The sequence below is a fragment of the Hyla sarda genome, chromosome 4, assembly GCF_029499605.1.
Source record: "Hyla sarda isolate aHylSar1 chromosome 4, aHylSar1.hap1, whole genome shotgun sequence".
In the NCBI taxonomy this organism is placed as follows: domain Eukaryota; kingdom Metazoa; phylum Chordata; class Amphibia; order Anura; family Hylidae; genus Hyla; species Hyla sarda.
This window is the reverse complement of record NC_079192.1, coordinates 126,044,070-126,059,061: the sequence shown is the minus strand read 5'-3', so window position 1 is coordinate 126,059,061 and position 14,992 is coordinate 126,044,070. Positions and strand designations below refer to the sequence as shown.

Genomic DNA, 14,992 nt, shown 5'->3' with positions numbered 1-14,992 from the left:
CTAAGAATTAATCAGTTTTGGCAAAATCCCCATATAAAGTTGATCTGGTGACTCAGGATCAAACAAGCGTAGCACACTGAAAATAAAAAATAAAAAGAGAATGCAGTGCTTTTTAAAGGAGATATATCATGCAAGAAAACGTATCCCCTATCCAAAGTTTTAGAGGATAGTTTTAGGGGATAAGTTTTAGATCCAGGTGGTCGGACCACCTGCGATCTCCTGCACAGAGCCCTGGCTCTCCCTGGGAAGGGGGCGTGTCGACCCCCTCACGAATTGGTGGCCTATACGCACCCTCCATGTATCTCTATGGGAGAGCAATTTGGCTGTCTCCGGCCCTCCCATAGAGATACATGGAGGGGGTGTGTCGACCGCTGCTTTGTGCGGGAGTCAACACACTCTGTTTCCAAGGAGGGCCGGGGCCTTGTGCAGGAGATTGCGGGGGGTTCCATTAGTCAGACCCCCGCAATTTAAAACTTATACCCTATCCTTTGGATAGGGGATAAGATTTCCAGCATGATACTTCTCCTTTAAGGAAATAGTTAAAAACTTTACACTATGCAAGTAGATATCAGCATCAGACATGTACACCTTGCTGCCTATATTTCTTAATTTATTAATATAGTGGTATAAACCCATCCTACAAGAACAAAATCTATTGTTTCCTGCTTGCCCGTAAATCCAACACTCTTAACATTCCCAAAATGATAATTGAAAGTCTGCTTTAAAGGGAATAAATAGAGGCAACTCATGCATTTCCTATAGGGTCCTTGGAAAAAGAGGGTACAGCCCTAGCAAATAAATGTCATGAAAAGGGTGTTTAAGAACAAAACTAAGTCCATTTTTTAAAGTAAAAAAAACTTCACCATAATCAGGACCCTGTTTAATCTTTGCTATGGAGCCTCTTCTTCTTCAATATAAGCTGCTTACTTGCCAAACAGGTTGAATACCGCTAGATATTTCCCTTCATATCCCAATATAACTAAAAACCAACAGTAAATAGTAATATCTCTTACTTTTGTTGTAATAAAATAAAAAATATATCATTTGTTATTATGATACTTTGAACACCACTGTGTTTCTAACCATAAGGGTCCAATTTCTAGTTCTACAGTTCTTCAACCTTAAGGCATATTCATTGCAAGAAGCGGTTTTCTGCTGCCTAAATCTTGTCCTTAGAATATTCATGTTAATCATTGTTTCATGAGAAAGGTTACTCACCCCCTGGTTTTCCTGGAAGGTAATAACAGGCTGTGGCAATGAGGCTCCTGAACCCTTAATAAAAGAGAAGACATAAGTCACTGAACGCAGCTGTCAATGTGCAAGTAATAAAAGACAGTACAGTTGATATTGTCCACAATGACAGTGGCAAGGCAGCACTATTGCGTAGTGAGGCAGCATAAACTCTATTTGAGTCAGTAATGAAGGTCTTCAACTGTCAATTATGAACACATTTTTGTAAATCCAACATAGTCAAAACATTATAGATTATTAGTTCTAGGTTATAAAGCAACTCTGCAAATTAAATTTTTTTTCCTGTTTTGCGTAAACAGCTCCTATGCATACCTGTGTGTTTCCATGGTTAAGAGAACCATGTTTTATACTCTTTCATTTGCTCCACCTTCTAGTCAACTCACTGTCAGTAGCACAGCAAGAAAGGAGGGTAAAAGGAGGGTATAATGGGCTGGACAAAATTATTGGCACCTTTAACTTAATATATGGTTGCACACCCTTTGGAAAAAGTAACGGAAATCAGTTGCTTCCTATAACCATCAATAAGCTTCTTACACCTCTCAGCCGGAATGTTGGACCACTCTTCCTTTGCAAACTGCTCCAGGTCTCTCTTATTGGAAGGGCGCCTTTTTCCAACAGCAATTTTAAGATATCTCCATAGGTGTTCAATGGGATTTAGATTTGGACTCATTGCTGGCCACTTCAGAACTCTCCAGTGCTTTGTTTCCATCCATTTCTGGGTGCTTTTTGACATATGTTTGGGGTCATTGTCCTGCTGGAATACTGGGCTGTACAGTGCGACCCAAAATTCTCAGTTGGTAATCCTCAGATTTCATGATGCCTTGCACACATTCAAGGCACCCAGTGCCAGAGGCAGCAAAACAACCCCAAAACATCATTGAACCACCACCATATTTCACTGTAGGTACTATATTCTTTTCTTTGTAGGCCTCATTCCATTTTTGGCAAACAGTAGAATGATGTGCTTTACCAAAAAGCTCTATCTTGGTCTCATCTGTCCACAATACATTTTCGCAGAAGGATTTTGGCTTACTCAAGTTTATTTTGGCCAAATGTAGTCTTGCTTTTTTTATGTCTGTGTGTCAGCAGTGGGGTCCTCCTGTGTCTTCTGCCTTGTGTTTCATTTAACTCGTTCAGGACGAAGGGCGTACCTGTATGCCCTACGCCCGGTTCCGGTGTTTAAAACGGGGTCACACCCGGCAGCTCAGTCTGGCTGATCGGGACATCACGATAAAATCGCGTCAGATCGGCGTTTGATTGCTCCAAGCCTGAGCTACAGGCTTGAGCAATCGAGCCCCTATCTCGCTGAGCCATGCAAAGCTATGGCTTTGCAGGGATCAGAGTAAAAGATCAGTGTGTGCAATGTTATAGCACCCTATGGGAGCTATAGCACTGCAAAAAAAAGTGGAAAAAAAAAGTTAACAAAGGTCATTTAACCCCTTCCCTAATAAAAGTTTGAATCACCCCACTTTTCAAAAAAAACAAAAAAACTGTGTAAATAAAAATAAACATATGTGGTATCGCCGCCTGCGTAAATGTCCGAACTATAAAAATATATAATTAATTAAACCACACGGTCAATGGCGTACGCGCAAAAAAATTCCAAAGTCCAACATAGCGTTTTTTTGGTCACTTTTTATATCATGAAAAAATTAATAAAAAAGCAATCAAAAAGTCCAATCAATACAATAATGATACCAATAAAAACTTCAGAACACAGTGCAAAAAATTAGTCATACTGGCCCGTACGCGGAAAAATAAAAAAGTTATAGGGTTAGAAGATGGGAATTTTTAACGTATAAATTTTCTTGCATGTAGTTATGATTTTGTTCTGCAGTACGACAATATCCAATCTATATAAGTAGGGTATCATTTTAACCGTATGGACCTACAGAATAAAGATAAGGTGTTATTTTTACCGAAAAATGCACTGCATAGAAACGGAAGCCCCCAAAAATTACAAAATAAAATTTTTTCTTCAATTTTGTCGCACAATTAATTTTTTTCCGTTTCGCCGTGGATTTTTTGGTAAAATGACTAACATCACTGCAAAGTAGAATTGGTGGCTCAAAAAATAAGCCATCATATGGAACTTTATGTGCAAAATTGAAAGCCTTATGATTTTTAGAAGGTGATGAGGAAAAAATTTAAATGCAAAAACGGAAAAACCCTGCGTCCTTAAGGGGTTAAATGTTGACTGACACTGATGCTCCCTGAGCCTGCAGAACAGTTTGAATATCTTTGTAACTTGTTTGGGGCTGCTTATCCACATTACGGACTATCCTGTGTTGACGCCTTTCATCAATTTTTCTTTTCCGTCCACGCCCAGGGAGATTAGCTACAGTGCCATGAGTTGCAAACTTCTTCATAATGTTGCGCACTGTGGACAAAGGCAAATCTAGATCTCTGGAGATGGACTTGTAACCTTGAGATTGTTGATATTTTTCCACAATTTTGGTTCTCAAGTCCTCAGACAGTTCTCTTCTCTTTCTGTGTGGTACACACAGGCACATAATGCAAAGACTAAGCGAACTTCTCTCCTTTTCATCTGCTTTCAGGTGTGATTTTTATATTGCCCACACCTGTTACTTGCCCCAGGTGCTTGAAACAATCTTTTTTTTCCCCCAATTTTGAAAGGGTGCCAATAATTTTGTCCAGCCCATTTTTGGAGTTTGGTGGGACATTATGTCCAATTTGCTTTTTTCCCTCCCTTTTTTGGCTTAGTTCCAATACACACAAAGGGAATAAACATGTGTATAGCAAAAGATGTGTTACTGCAATCCTTTTCTGTGAGAAATACTTCATTTTCTAGAATAATTTCAGGGGTGCCAACATTTACGGCCATGACTGTATAGTATACTTAAAACTTTACATTACTTGTTACATAATAAGTTACAATGATGAGTAGTAAAATGGACTAACAAAGTAACATAAACCAGTAGGAATTCACTATGCAACCTGTAAAAATTATGTTCATTTGTGAACATATTCAAGTTGCATTTTTTTCTTTTTCATATCCCAGTTCGCCATTGAATCCAGCAATGCCAATGCTCATAAAGCTTTTTATCATACTTCTCTGTCCCATAACCTTGACTTTGATACAAAAATACTTTAATACGTAAACTGGGCCCTAGACACAGGTTTTTGCCTGTAGATACCAAATCCCTATTCCCTACCGACACTAAACAACTTCATTGTTTTTTTTTTTACTTCTGGCCCTTGTCCCTAGCTCCTGAGGTTGGCCTCCCACCTCACACAATGATCAGGCACCATCTTGTTACTCTCTACTGTATCATGGATGGTCTTCCTTGCTACACAGAATAACTTTTGGTAATCACATACACTGTGTATATCACAGGGCTGAACACGCTACTTTGGACTATAGTAGCCAGTTACTCCAATCCAAGCCAATTACATTTTTTTTCAGTTCAGAACCTGAACATTAAGAACTTTCATAGGCACAGGAACCAAACTAAGTCTAATAAACCATCATTTTTGTTGCCTGATCCACAGGCTCCCGTTACTACAGCTAGGACTGGGCGGTATACCAGTTCATACCGAATACCGAAATTTTTGGGCTGCACGATATGAATTTTTGCCCATACCGTAATACCGGTTGGGCCCCGCCCCCTTGGGAATGAATTATCAGCCCAGCGCAGCGCTGTCTCCACATCAGGGAACTAATCATATGTGACCCGCCTGCGCTGTTCTGCCACCTCAATTAATTATCAGCCCAGCCAGCGGGGTACTACTCACAGATGTCAAGCACTGCCCTCCTCCTCTTTGTTGCGGGGCGACACCGGCGCTGGAACTCTATACTGTACGCCAGTGGTCTCCAACCTGCGGACCTCCAGATGTTGCAAAACTACAATTCCCAGCATGCCCGGACAGCCAATGCTGGGAATTGTAGAACAGAACAGCGCTGGCGGGTCACATGATTTGGGGTGTGTGTGAGGAAATACCTTTATATACCGTAGAACCGCCGTAAGTTAAAAAAATACCGTGATACACATATTTGGTCATACCGCGCAGCCCTAACTACAGCTATGAATTACTGTGAAGCAGGGGAAAAAAAATGTGACGTGACACCAGGTAAAGTGTCTGGGAGGTGGCCCCCCTGGCTTCCGGCCACCTCCCTGGGCTTAACCAATAGGAAGAGACCTATCAAAAAGCAGGGAGAAGCCAGGAAGACCGACTTGCAGGCACTTTTCTCATTGATATGGCTCAGTTTTAATCCCTGGGGACGGAGCCCATTATGACCCTAAGGACGGGAGCATTTTTTGCAAATCTGACCACTGTCACTCTAAGCATTAATAACTCTGGGATGCTTTTACTTATAAATTTGATTTCGAGATTGTTTTTGCGTGACATATTCTTCTTTGTGGTAGTGGTAAATTTTTGTCGATAATTGCATCATTTCTTCAAATTCAAAAATTTCATGAAAAATGTGAAAATTTAGCATTTTTCTAACTTTGAAGCTCTCTGCTTGTAAGGAAAAAAGACATTCCAAATAAATTATAAATTGATTCACATAAACAATATGTCTACTTTATGTTTCCATCATAAAGTTGACATGTTTTTACTTTTGGAAAACATCAGAGGGCTTCAAAGTTCAGCAGCAATTTTAAAACTTTTCGCAAAATTGTCAAAATCGGAATTTTTCAGGGACCAGTTCAGGTTTGAAGTGGATTTGAAGGGTCTTCTGGTTAGAAATACGCCATAAATAACCCCATTATGAAAACTGCACCCCTCAAAGTATTCAAAATGACATTCAGTAAGTGTTTTAACCCTTTAGGTGTTTCACAGGAATAGCAGCAAATTGAAGGAGAAAATTCAAAATCTTCATTTTTTACACTGGCATGTTCTTGTAGACCCAGTTTTTGAATTTTTACACGGGGTAAAAGGAAAAAAATCCTCTCAAAATTTGTAACCCAATTTCTCTCGAGTAAGAAAATACCTCATATGTGTATGTCAAGTGTTCGGCGGGCGCAGTAGAGGGCTCAGAAGCGAAGGAGCAACAATGGGATTTTGGAGAGTGAGTTTTTCTGAAATTGTTTTTGGGGGCATGTCCCATTTAGGAAGCCCCTATGGTGCCAGGACAGCAAAAAAAAACCACATTTCACACTATTATGGAAACTACACCCCTCAAGGAACGTAACAAGGGGTATGGTGAGCCTTAACACCTCACAGGAGTTTGACAACTTTTTGTTAAAGTCGGATGTGTAAATGAAAAAACTAAATTTTTCACTAAAATGCTGGTTTTTCCCCAAATTTTACTTTTTTACAAGGGGTAATAGGAGAAAATGCCCCCCAAAATTTGTAACCCCATTTCTTCTGAGTATGGAAATACCCCATGTTTGGACGTCAAGTGCACTGCAAGCGAACTACAATGCTCAGAAGAGAAGGAGCGCCATTGAGCTTTTAGAGAGATAATTTGTTTGGAATGGAAGTCGGGGGCCATGTGCATTTACAAAGCCCCCCGTGGTGCCAGAACAGTGGACCCCCCACATGTGACCCCATTTTGGAAACTACACCCCTCATGGAATGTAATAAGGGGTACAGTGAGCATTTACACCCTACTGGCGTTTGACAGATCTTTAGAACAGTGGGCTGTGCAAACAAAAAAATTACATTTTTCATTTTCACTGACCACTGTTCCAAAAATCTGTCAGACACCTGTGGGGTGTTAATGCTCACTATACCCCTTGTTACATTCCGTGAGGGGTGTAGTTTCCAAAATGGGGTCACATGTGGGTATTTATTTTTTTGGGTTTATGTCAAAACCGCTGTAAAATCAGCCACCCCTGTGCAAATCACCAATTTAGGCTTCAAATATACATAGTGCGCTCTCACTCCTGAGCCTTGTTATGCGTCAGCAGAGTATTTTATGCCCACATATGGGGTATTTACGTACTCAGGAGAAATTGCGTTACAAATTTTGGGGGTCTTTTTTTCCTTTTACCTCTTGTGAAAATAAAAAGTAAAGGCAACACCAGCATGTTAGTGTAAAAAAATTTTTTTTTACACTAACAGGCTGGTGTAGACCCCAACTTTTCCTTTTCATAAGGGGTAAAAGGAGAAAAATCACCCCAAAATTTGTAGTGCAATTTCTCTCGAGTACGGAAATACCCCATATGTGGCCCTAAACTGTTTCCTTGAAATACGACAGGGCTCCGAAGTGAGAGAGCACCATGCGCATTTGAGGACTAAATTAGGGATTGCATAGGGGTGGACATAGGGGTATTCTACGCCAGTGATTCCCAAACAGGGTGCCTCCAGCTGTTGCTAAACTCCCAGCATACCTGGACAGTCAGTGGCTGTCCAGAAATGCATGGAGTTGTTGTTTTGCAAGAGCTGGATGCTCCTATTTGGAAACACTGCCGTACAATACGTTTTTCATTTTTATTGGGGGGGGGGGACAGTGTGAGGGGGTGTATATGTAGTGTTTTACCCTTTATTATGTGTTAGTGTAGTGTAGTGTTTTTAGGGTACATTCGCACTGGCGGTTACGGTGAGTTTCCCGCTAGGAATTTGCGCTGCAGCGAAAAATTTGCCGCAGCTCATACTTGAAGCAGGAAACTTACGTGTGAATGTACCCTGGGCAAACCTCCAGCTGTTTCAAAACTTCAACTCCCATCATGTACTGACAAACCGTGCATGCTGGGAGTTGTAGTTTTGCAACAGCTGGAGGCACACTGGTTGGAAAACCTTCAGTTAGGTTCTGTTACCTAACTCAGTATTTTCCAACCAGTGTGCCTCCAGCTGTTGCAAAACTACAACTCCCAGCATGCACGGTCTGTCAGTACATGCTGGGAGTTGTAGTTTTGCAACAGCTGGAGGCACACTGGTTGGAAAACCTTCAGTTAGGTTCTGTTACCTAACTCAGTTTTTTCCAACCAGTGTGCCTCCAGCTGTTGCAAAACTACAACTCCCAGCATGTACTGACAGACCGTGCAAGCTGGGAGTTGTAGTTTTGCAACAGCTGGAGGCACACTGGTTGGAAAACCTTCAGTTAGGTTCTGTTACCTAACTCAGTATTTTCCAACCAGTGTGCCTCCAGCTGTTGCAAAACTACAATTCCCAGCATGTACTGATCACAGAAGGGCATGCTGGGAGATGTAGTTGTGCAACAGCTGGAGGTACGCAACTACACCTCCCAGCATGCCGAGACAGCTGTTTGCTGTTTGGGCATGCTGCAATTTGCAGTTTTGAAACATCTGGAGTGCTACAATTTAGAGACCACTGAACAGTGATCTCCAAACTGTGGACCTCCAGTTGTTGCAAAACTACAACTCCCAGCATGCCCAGACAGCAAACAGCTGTCTCGGCATGCTAGGAGTTGTAGTTTTGCAAGATCTAGAGGGCAGTATAGAGATCACTGTGCAGTGGTCTCTAAACTGCAGACCTCCAGCTGTTGCAAAACTACAAATTCCAGCATGCCCACACAGCAAACAGCTGTCTGGGCATGCTGGGAGCTGTAGTTTTGCAACATCTGGAGGGCTACAGTCTAGAGACCACTATAGTGGTCTCAGACTGTAGCCCTCTAGATGTTGCTAGGCAGCTCACCGGCTTCCGTCGCATTCCAGGGAGCCGTCCTCTTCTGCCGCACGCCGCCTGCAGATCTCCGTCACCGCCCGCCGATCTCCGTCGCCAGCAGCCTCCGGACGGGTAAATGATCTTCGGCGCCGCTTCTCTTCGTTTTCCCCGTTCTGGCCCGCCTATTGTGGGTGGGCAGGACGGGGAAAACGAAAGTAAAGCCCCCCGCCCCCGATCTGCTATTGGTGGTCGCGTCTAGACCACCAATAGCAGGGATAGGAGGAGTGGCAGCCATGCCACCTCACTCCTATCGCTTCAGGGGGATCGCGGGTGTCTTAGACACCCGCGATCCCCCTTATATTCCGGGTCACCGGGTCACCATAGACCCGAAATGACCTGGAATCGGCGCAAATCGCAAGTGTGAATTCATTGGGGGGGGGGGGTCTAATGACCCCCCTGGGCATTTGCACGGGGTGCCTGCAGATAGATATCAGCAGTCACCCCGGCCCGGTCCCCGCCCGGGGCGCGGCACGGACTGAATTTCCCACGGGCGTATGAATACCCACTTCGTCCTTAAGTACCAGGACGCAAGGGCGTATGCATACGCCCTTCGTCCCCAACAGGTTAAAGGGCTACTCCACTGGCCAGTGTGGAACTAAATGTTCCGAACACTGTTTTCACGCAGCAGGGGTCGCCCCCTTTTGACATTACGGCCACGACCCCTCAATGCAAGTCTATGGGAAGGGGCGTGACGGCCATCACGCCCCTTCCCATAGACTTGCATTGAGGGGGCATAGCGGTGACGTCACAAAGGGCCGCGACTGACCCCTGCAGCGCAAAAACAGTGTTTGGAACATTTAGTTCCATGTTAGCCAGTGGAGTACCACTTTAAATGTTGGTGCATTTTTTCAGTGTAAAACATACTTGTCTCTAAGAAAGGAGTCTGTCATATATATCGGGCAATATATATTTCCTAACAGGCTCCCTTCAGATGACATTAGCAATAACCATCTGATCCTGATACCTACAGAGTAGAATTCCAGTGAGTGAGTGCAGAGGTGTTACAAAATGTCTATATACTTACATAATGGTTAAAAAAAGCTTTTATAATTAGTAAGTCCTAGTAATATTTCAGGCTGTGACCCAGTCCCAAGGCACATAGAAAATGTGCACTACAAAGCTTGAGCAATCCAAGGCTCAGTCTCTCCCACTGATTGACAGGTAGAGATCTAGTGTGTACACAAAAGTGATTCACCCAGGCTGCCCGACCAGCCGCACTGGAATTATCAGCTCCTTCCCTGCAGGATTCTTCATTACAACTGATTTGATGTTTTCTTGTATCTAAATATAATTGTCTCATGGAGCTCCGGTGAATCACATAGCAGAAACAGTATAATACTATGCTATGCACTGCAATGGCGTCAGCAAAGGACAGGAGATGGCTGCTGCTAATTCAGCCACCACCTCATATTTTTGGGCAACCTGACCAGAAGAGCCCTGGATAAAGCAAACACAAACACTGTGGCTAGCATCTGACTCAAGTGCTGCTTTAGTCTTGTGTATATTTTGCCCATCCCCATGTCCGGTATACAGGTTTTCCCAGAAGGGAACAAAGAAAAAGTTACTGACAGAATGACTAAGAGGGACATTTATCTTTGTGTGTCTTTGGAAAGTGTGTTTTAATGTCATCATTTTTTGCTTTGGTTTTGCTTACGTGCAAATTTTGCACAACAGAGAAATTTCTGTGACTTTTCTATAATAAAAAAGGCTCTAAACCTCTGGAAATTCCCCCCAAGGGTCTATTCACATGTACAGTATCCTGCGCAGATTTAATGCTGCAGATTTGAAGCTGTGTTCAGTCAATTAGTTTACATTGAAATCTGCTGCACAAAATCTGCAGCTTCAATCTCTGTGCATCAAATATGCACAAGTGAAGGCTACAAATACTGTCTTACTGCACAAGCCGCTCCTCACTGTAGTGACTTTGTTCCTCTTCTCTAATCCAGTTGCACTGGTCCATGTTGCACTGGCACAAAAAATGAGGGAGTAGGAGGCTCAACCTATATGATTCTAGTGTTCAAAGAAGCCAAATATGCAAAGTCCAAAAGAAAAGAAGACACTAGAAATGGCACACACTACATATATATGGAAAAATAGAAAAACTTTATTATTACCAAAACATCACATATATGTACATAAAGGTAATTCCTTAACCCTGTAAGGACCAAGCCCATTTTCATCTTAAGGACCATAGTGTTTTTTGCACAGCTGACCACTGTCACTTTATATATTAATAACTCTGGCATGTTTTTACTTTTCATTCTCATTCCGAGACTGTTTTTTCGTGACATATTCTACTTTAACATAGTGGCTTTCTTGGTGAAAAATCCCAACATTTTATGAAAAATTTAAAAATTTAGCATTTTTTTTTTAACTTTGAAACTCTGCTATAAGGAAATTAGACATACCAAATAAATTATATATTGATTCACATACACAATATGTCTACTTTATGTTGGCATCATAAAGTTGACATGTTTTTACTTTTGATAGACTTCAAAGGGCTTCAAAGTATAGCAGCAATTTTCCAATTTTTCACAAAAAATTTTTAATCTGAATTTTTCAGGAACCAGTTGAGTTTTGAAGTGGATTTGAGGGGTCTTCATATTAGAAATACCCCATAAATGACCCCATTATAAAAACTGCAAACCCCCAAAGTATTCAAAATGACATTCAGAAAGTGTGTTAAAGGGGTTATCCACCATAACGGGATTTTAGTATGTACCTGGCAGACAGTAATGGACATGCATAGGAAGGATCTGCGCTTGTCTTGGGGCTAAATGGCTATGTTGTGAGATTACCATAACACTGTGGCTAGCTTTTTGTGAACTGGTATTTCCTGTTTGGCTTTTCTTTTTTTGACTACAAATCCCACAATTCCATTTTCCTCCCTCCCACACATCAGCCACCCCACCCATTGAAACATAAATGAGCTGCATCCATTCAAAAGATCTGTGATTTTCATGCAGGGTGCCTACAGCTGTTGCATTAGTTGAAGATTGATCTCTCTCCCACCAAGCGATCACTCCACCCATTGAAGGAGACAGGCTCCCTGTCATCAGCTGACTAGTGAGTCAGACCTCGGCCGCATTGCAACCTGGGAAAAATCTGAGACAACAGTCATTTTGTATGCTGATAAAAATAAATATTGGGGTGAAAATCACATAAGAATTGTGATTGTCACACACAGGTACAGACACTATATTATGAACTACACTAACTTTACAGCCCCTGTAGCATAGTCAAATAAATAAAAAATCCTGGAATATCCCTTTAACCCTTTAGGTGTTTCACAGCAGCAAAGTGAAGGAGAAAATTAAAAATCTTCATTTTTTACACTCGCATGTTCTTGTAGACCTAGTTTTTGAAATTTTACAAGGAGTAAATGGATAAAAATTTGCAACCCAATTTCTCTCGAGTAAGGAAATACTTCATATGTGTATGTCAAGTGCTCTGTGGGTGCACTAAAGGGCTCCAAAGAGAAGGAGCGACAATGGGATTTTGGAGAGTAAGTTTTTCTGAAATGGTTTTTGGGGGGCATGTCACATTTAGGAAGCCCTTATGGTGCCAGAACAGCAAAAAAAATAATAATAATAAAAAACAACATGGCATACCATTTTGGAAACTACAACCCTCAAGGAACGTAACAAGGGGTGCAGTGAGCCTTAACACCCCACAGGTGTTTGACAACTTTTCGTTAAAGTCCGATGTGTAAATGAATTTATTTTCACTAAAATGCTTGTTTCCCCCCAAATTTTATATTTTTACAAGGGGTAATAGGAGAAAATGCCCCCCAAAATTTGTAACCCCCATTTCTTCTGAGTATGGAAATACCCCATGTGTGGACCTCAAGTGCACTGCTGGCGCACTACAATGCTCAGAAGAGAAGAAGTCACATTTGTCTTTTGGAAAGCAAATTTTGCTGAAATGTTTTTTTGGGGGGGCATGTCGCATTTAGGAAGCCCTATGGTGCCAGAACAGCAAAAAAAATAAAAACACATGGCATACTATTTTGGAAACGACACCCCTCAAGGAACGTAACAAGGGGTACAGTGAGCCTTAACACCCCACAGTTGTTTGACAAATTTCCGCTAAAGTTGGCCATGAAAATGAAAAATTAGATTTTTTTCACTAAAATGCTGGTGTTACCCCAAATTTTTCATTTTCACAAGGGGCAATAGGAGAAAAAGCCCCCAATATTTGTAACCCCATTTCTTCTGAGTATGGAAAAACCCCATATGTGGATGTAAAGTGCTCTGCGGGCAAACTACAATACTCAAAAGAGAAGGAGCGCGATTAGGCTTTTGGAGAGAGAATTTGGTTGGAATAGAAGTCGGAGGCCATGTGCATTTACAAAGCCCCCCATGGTGCTAGAACAATGGACCCCCCAACACATGTGACCGCATTTTGGAAACTACACCCCTCACAGAATTTAATAAGGGGTGCAGTGAACATTTACTCCCCACTGGCATTTGACAGGCCTTTGGAACAGTGGGCTGTGCTAATGAAAAATTTTATTTTTCATTTTTACGGATCACTGTTCCAAAAATTTGTCAGACACCTGTGGGGTGGAAATGCTCACTGTACCCATTATTACATTACGTGAGGGGTGTAGTTTCCAAAATGGGGTCACATGTGGGGGGGGTCCAGGAGGATGATATCAGCAGGCATCCCAGTCCGGTCCCAGCCCTGTGTCCTTAAGTACCAGGAGGTCAGGGCGTACCTGTACGCCCTATGTCCTTAAGGGGTTAAAAACTATTTAAAAGTAGCCTAGCAATCCTAAGCTGACTCCGCAACCTAACAAGGAGGGCCCTGGACCAGTTAAACACACCTCTGGTCCTGGACATACATGAGCTATGTATACAAAGTCAGACACCATTACCAAGCCCACATGTGTACTAACAAGCATTACCACATCTCACAAGTCAACAACAGTCAGCCCGAAATACATGCAGTTTCATTAAGTGAAAACCTGATATGCTTAGTAGATGAGGACCAGGTGAAAGAATAAGAAGAGGTGTGCATGCTGGGTAAGCACCCCACTGGAAAACCATCAGGCGTTATGTCGCCTCCTGGAGACTTCCTCGTCTTTTTCAAATTCTCCCATTCTATGCACACTGCTACATTAAAAATTTATTTCCATTATCAACATTTATCACTTATCCATGGCTGCCACTTTTGGCATACTTATCAATACGGGGGACACTCGCTACAAGACAAGAGTAGGAAGACTTGTATGAAGATGTGGTCAAACATGCACTTTGCTGCTGCTCTATACATGAACTAAACCCCCTTCTCCAGTCCCACCAGTCAGAAGAAGTGTTCCAACATTAGGAAAACTGATATAATGCAATATAATAATTATTGTATATACATAAACACAAGGTGCAACAGGAAATTGTTAATGTATAATCCTATAAAAAGCCGTAAGACCACTGTCCATTATATAAAGTATATAAATAAACTGTAATTTCAAAAATAGTCTTCTCTGACATTTCCAAATAATAACTTTACAACAATTCTATTATCTCGGCCTGCTGCAGTGTGGTTTCTATTATCAAGTAGCTTTTTTCCCCTTTATTACGTCATAAGGATGATTCATACAAACAGCTGCTAGAAACATGTCAGATTGTAATAAAGAATAGATAGATGCTGCAGCAGGCTCTCTGATTGTATCAGTGCCCATATATATCTATATTGTATGGTACAAGCAGTATAGTACTGCCTTGTATAAAACAAGTATTAACAACAAGTAGGCGGTGTTCCAATAAAACCTAATTCCTGGTGATGCCATATTAAGAATACATTATCTGACTCATTACCATACACATTATCATTTTATATTTAAAAAATATATAATAATATGAAGAATTAGATTGTTATTGTGCATCTATCTACACATCTGCATGTGTCCAATATAAACCTGTTGCTTAATGGAAACCTATGTCTGTAGTTGGGTTTAGTACCTGATTTCTCATCCTGCAGTTGAAGGAGTATTCCGGCCTTAGACATCTTATCCCCTATACAAAGGAGATGTCTGATGTCTGATCATCATTGTTGGGACCCCCACAATCTCCATGCAGCACCTGGCATTCTGTTCCGGGCGCTGTTCCCGAGACGGAGAACAGATTTTAGTATCCCCACT

The 14,992-nt window shown here is 41.7% G+C and overlaps 1 protein-coding gene across 5 annotated transcripts in view; it reads right to left on the bottom strand.

The window, feature by feature from the left end:
• ELL3 (elongation factor for RNA polymerase II 3) overlaps positions 1-14,992 on the bottom strand; it is a 113,140-nt gene that overhangs the window by 79,212 nt on the left and 18,936 nt on the right. For 4 of the 5 annotated variants that reach the window (XR_008892456.1, XR_008892457.1, XM_056572062.1 and 1 more), the window contains exon 2: positions 1,219-1,272. Coding sequence is in view for 3 of the 5 variants with exons in the window: in XM_056572062.1 (XP_056428037.1) it covers positions 1,219-1,272 (54 nt within the window). In the remaining 2 variants the exon portion in view is untranslated. The remainder of the gene's footprint in view (positions 1-1,218; positions 1,273-14,992) is intronic. The other variant, XM_056572063.1, reaches the window with a different exon arrangement.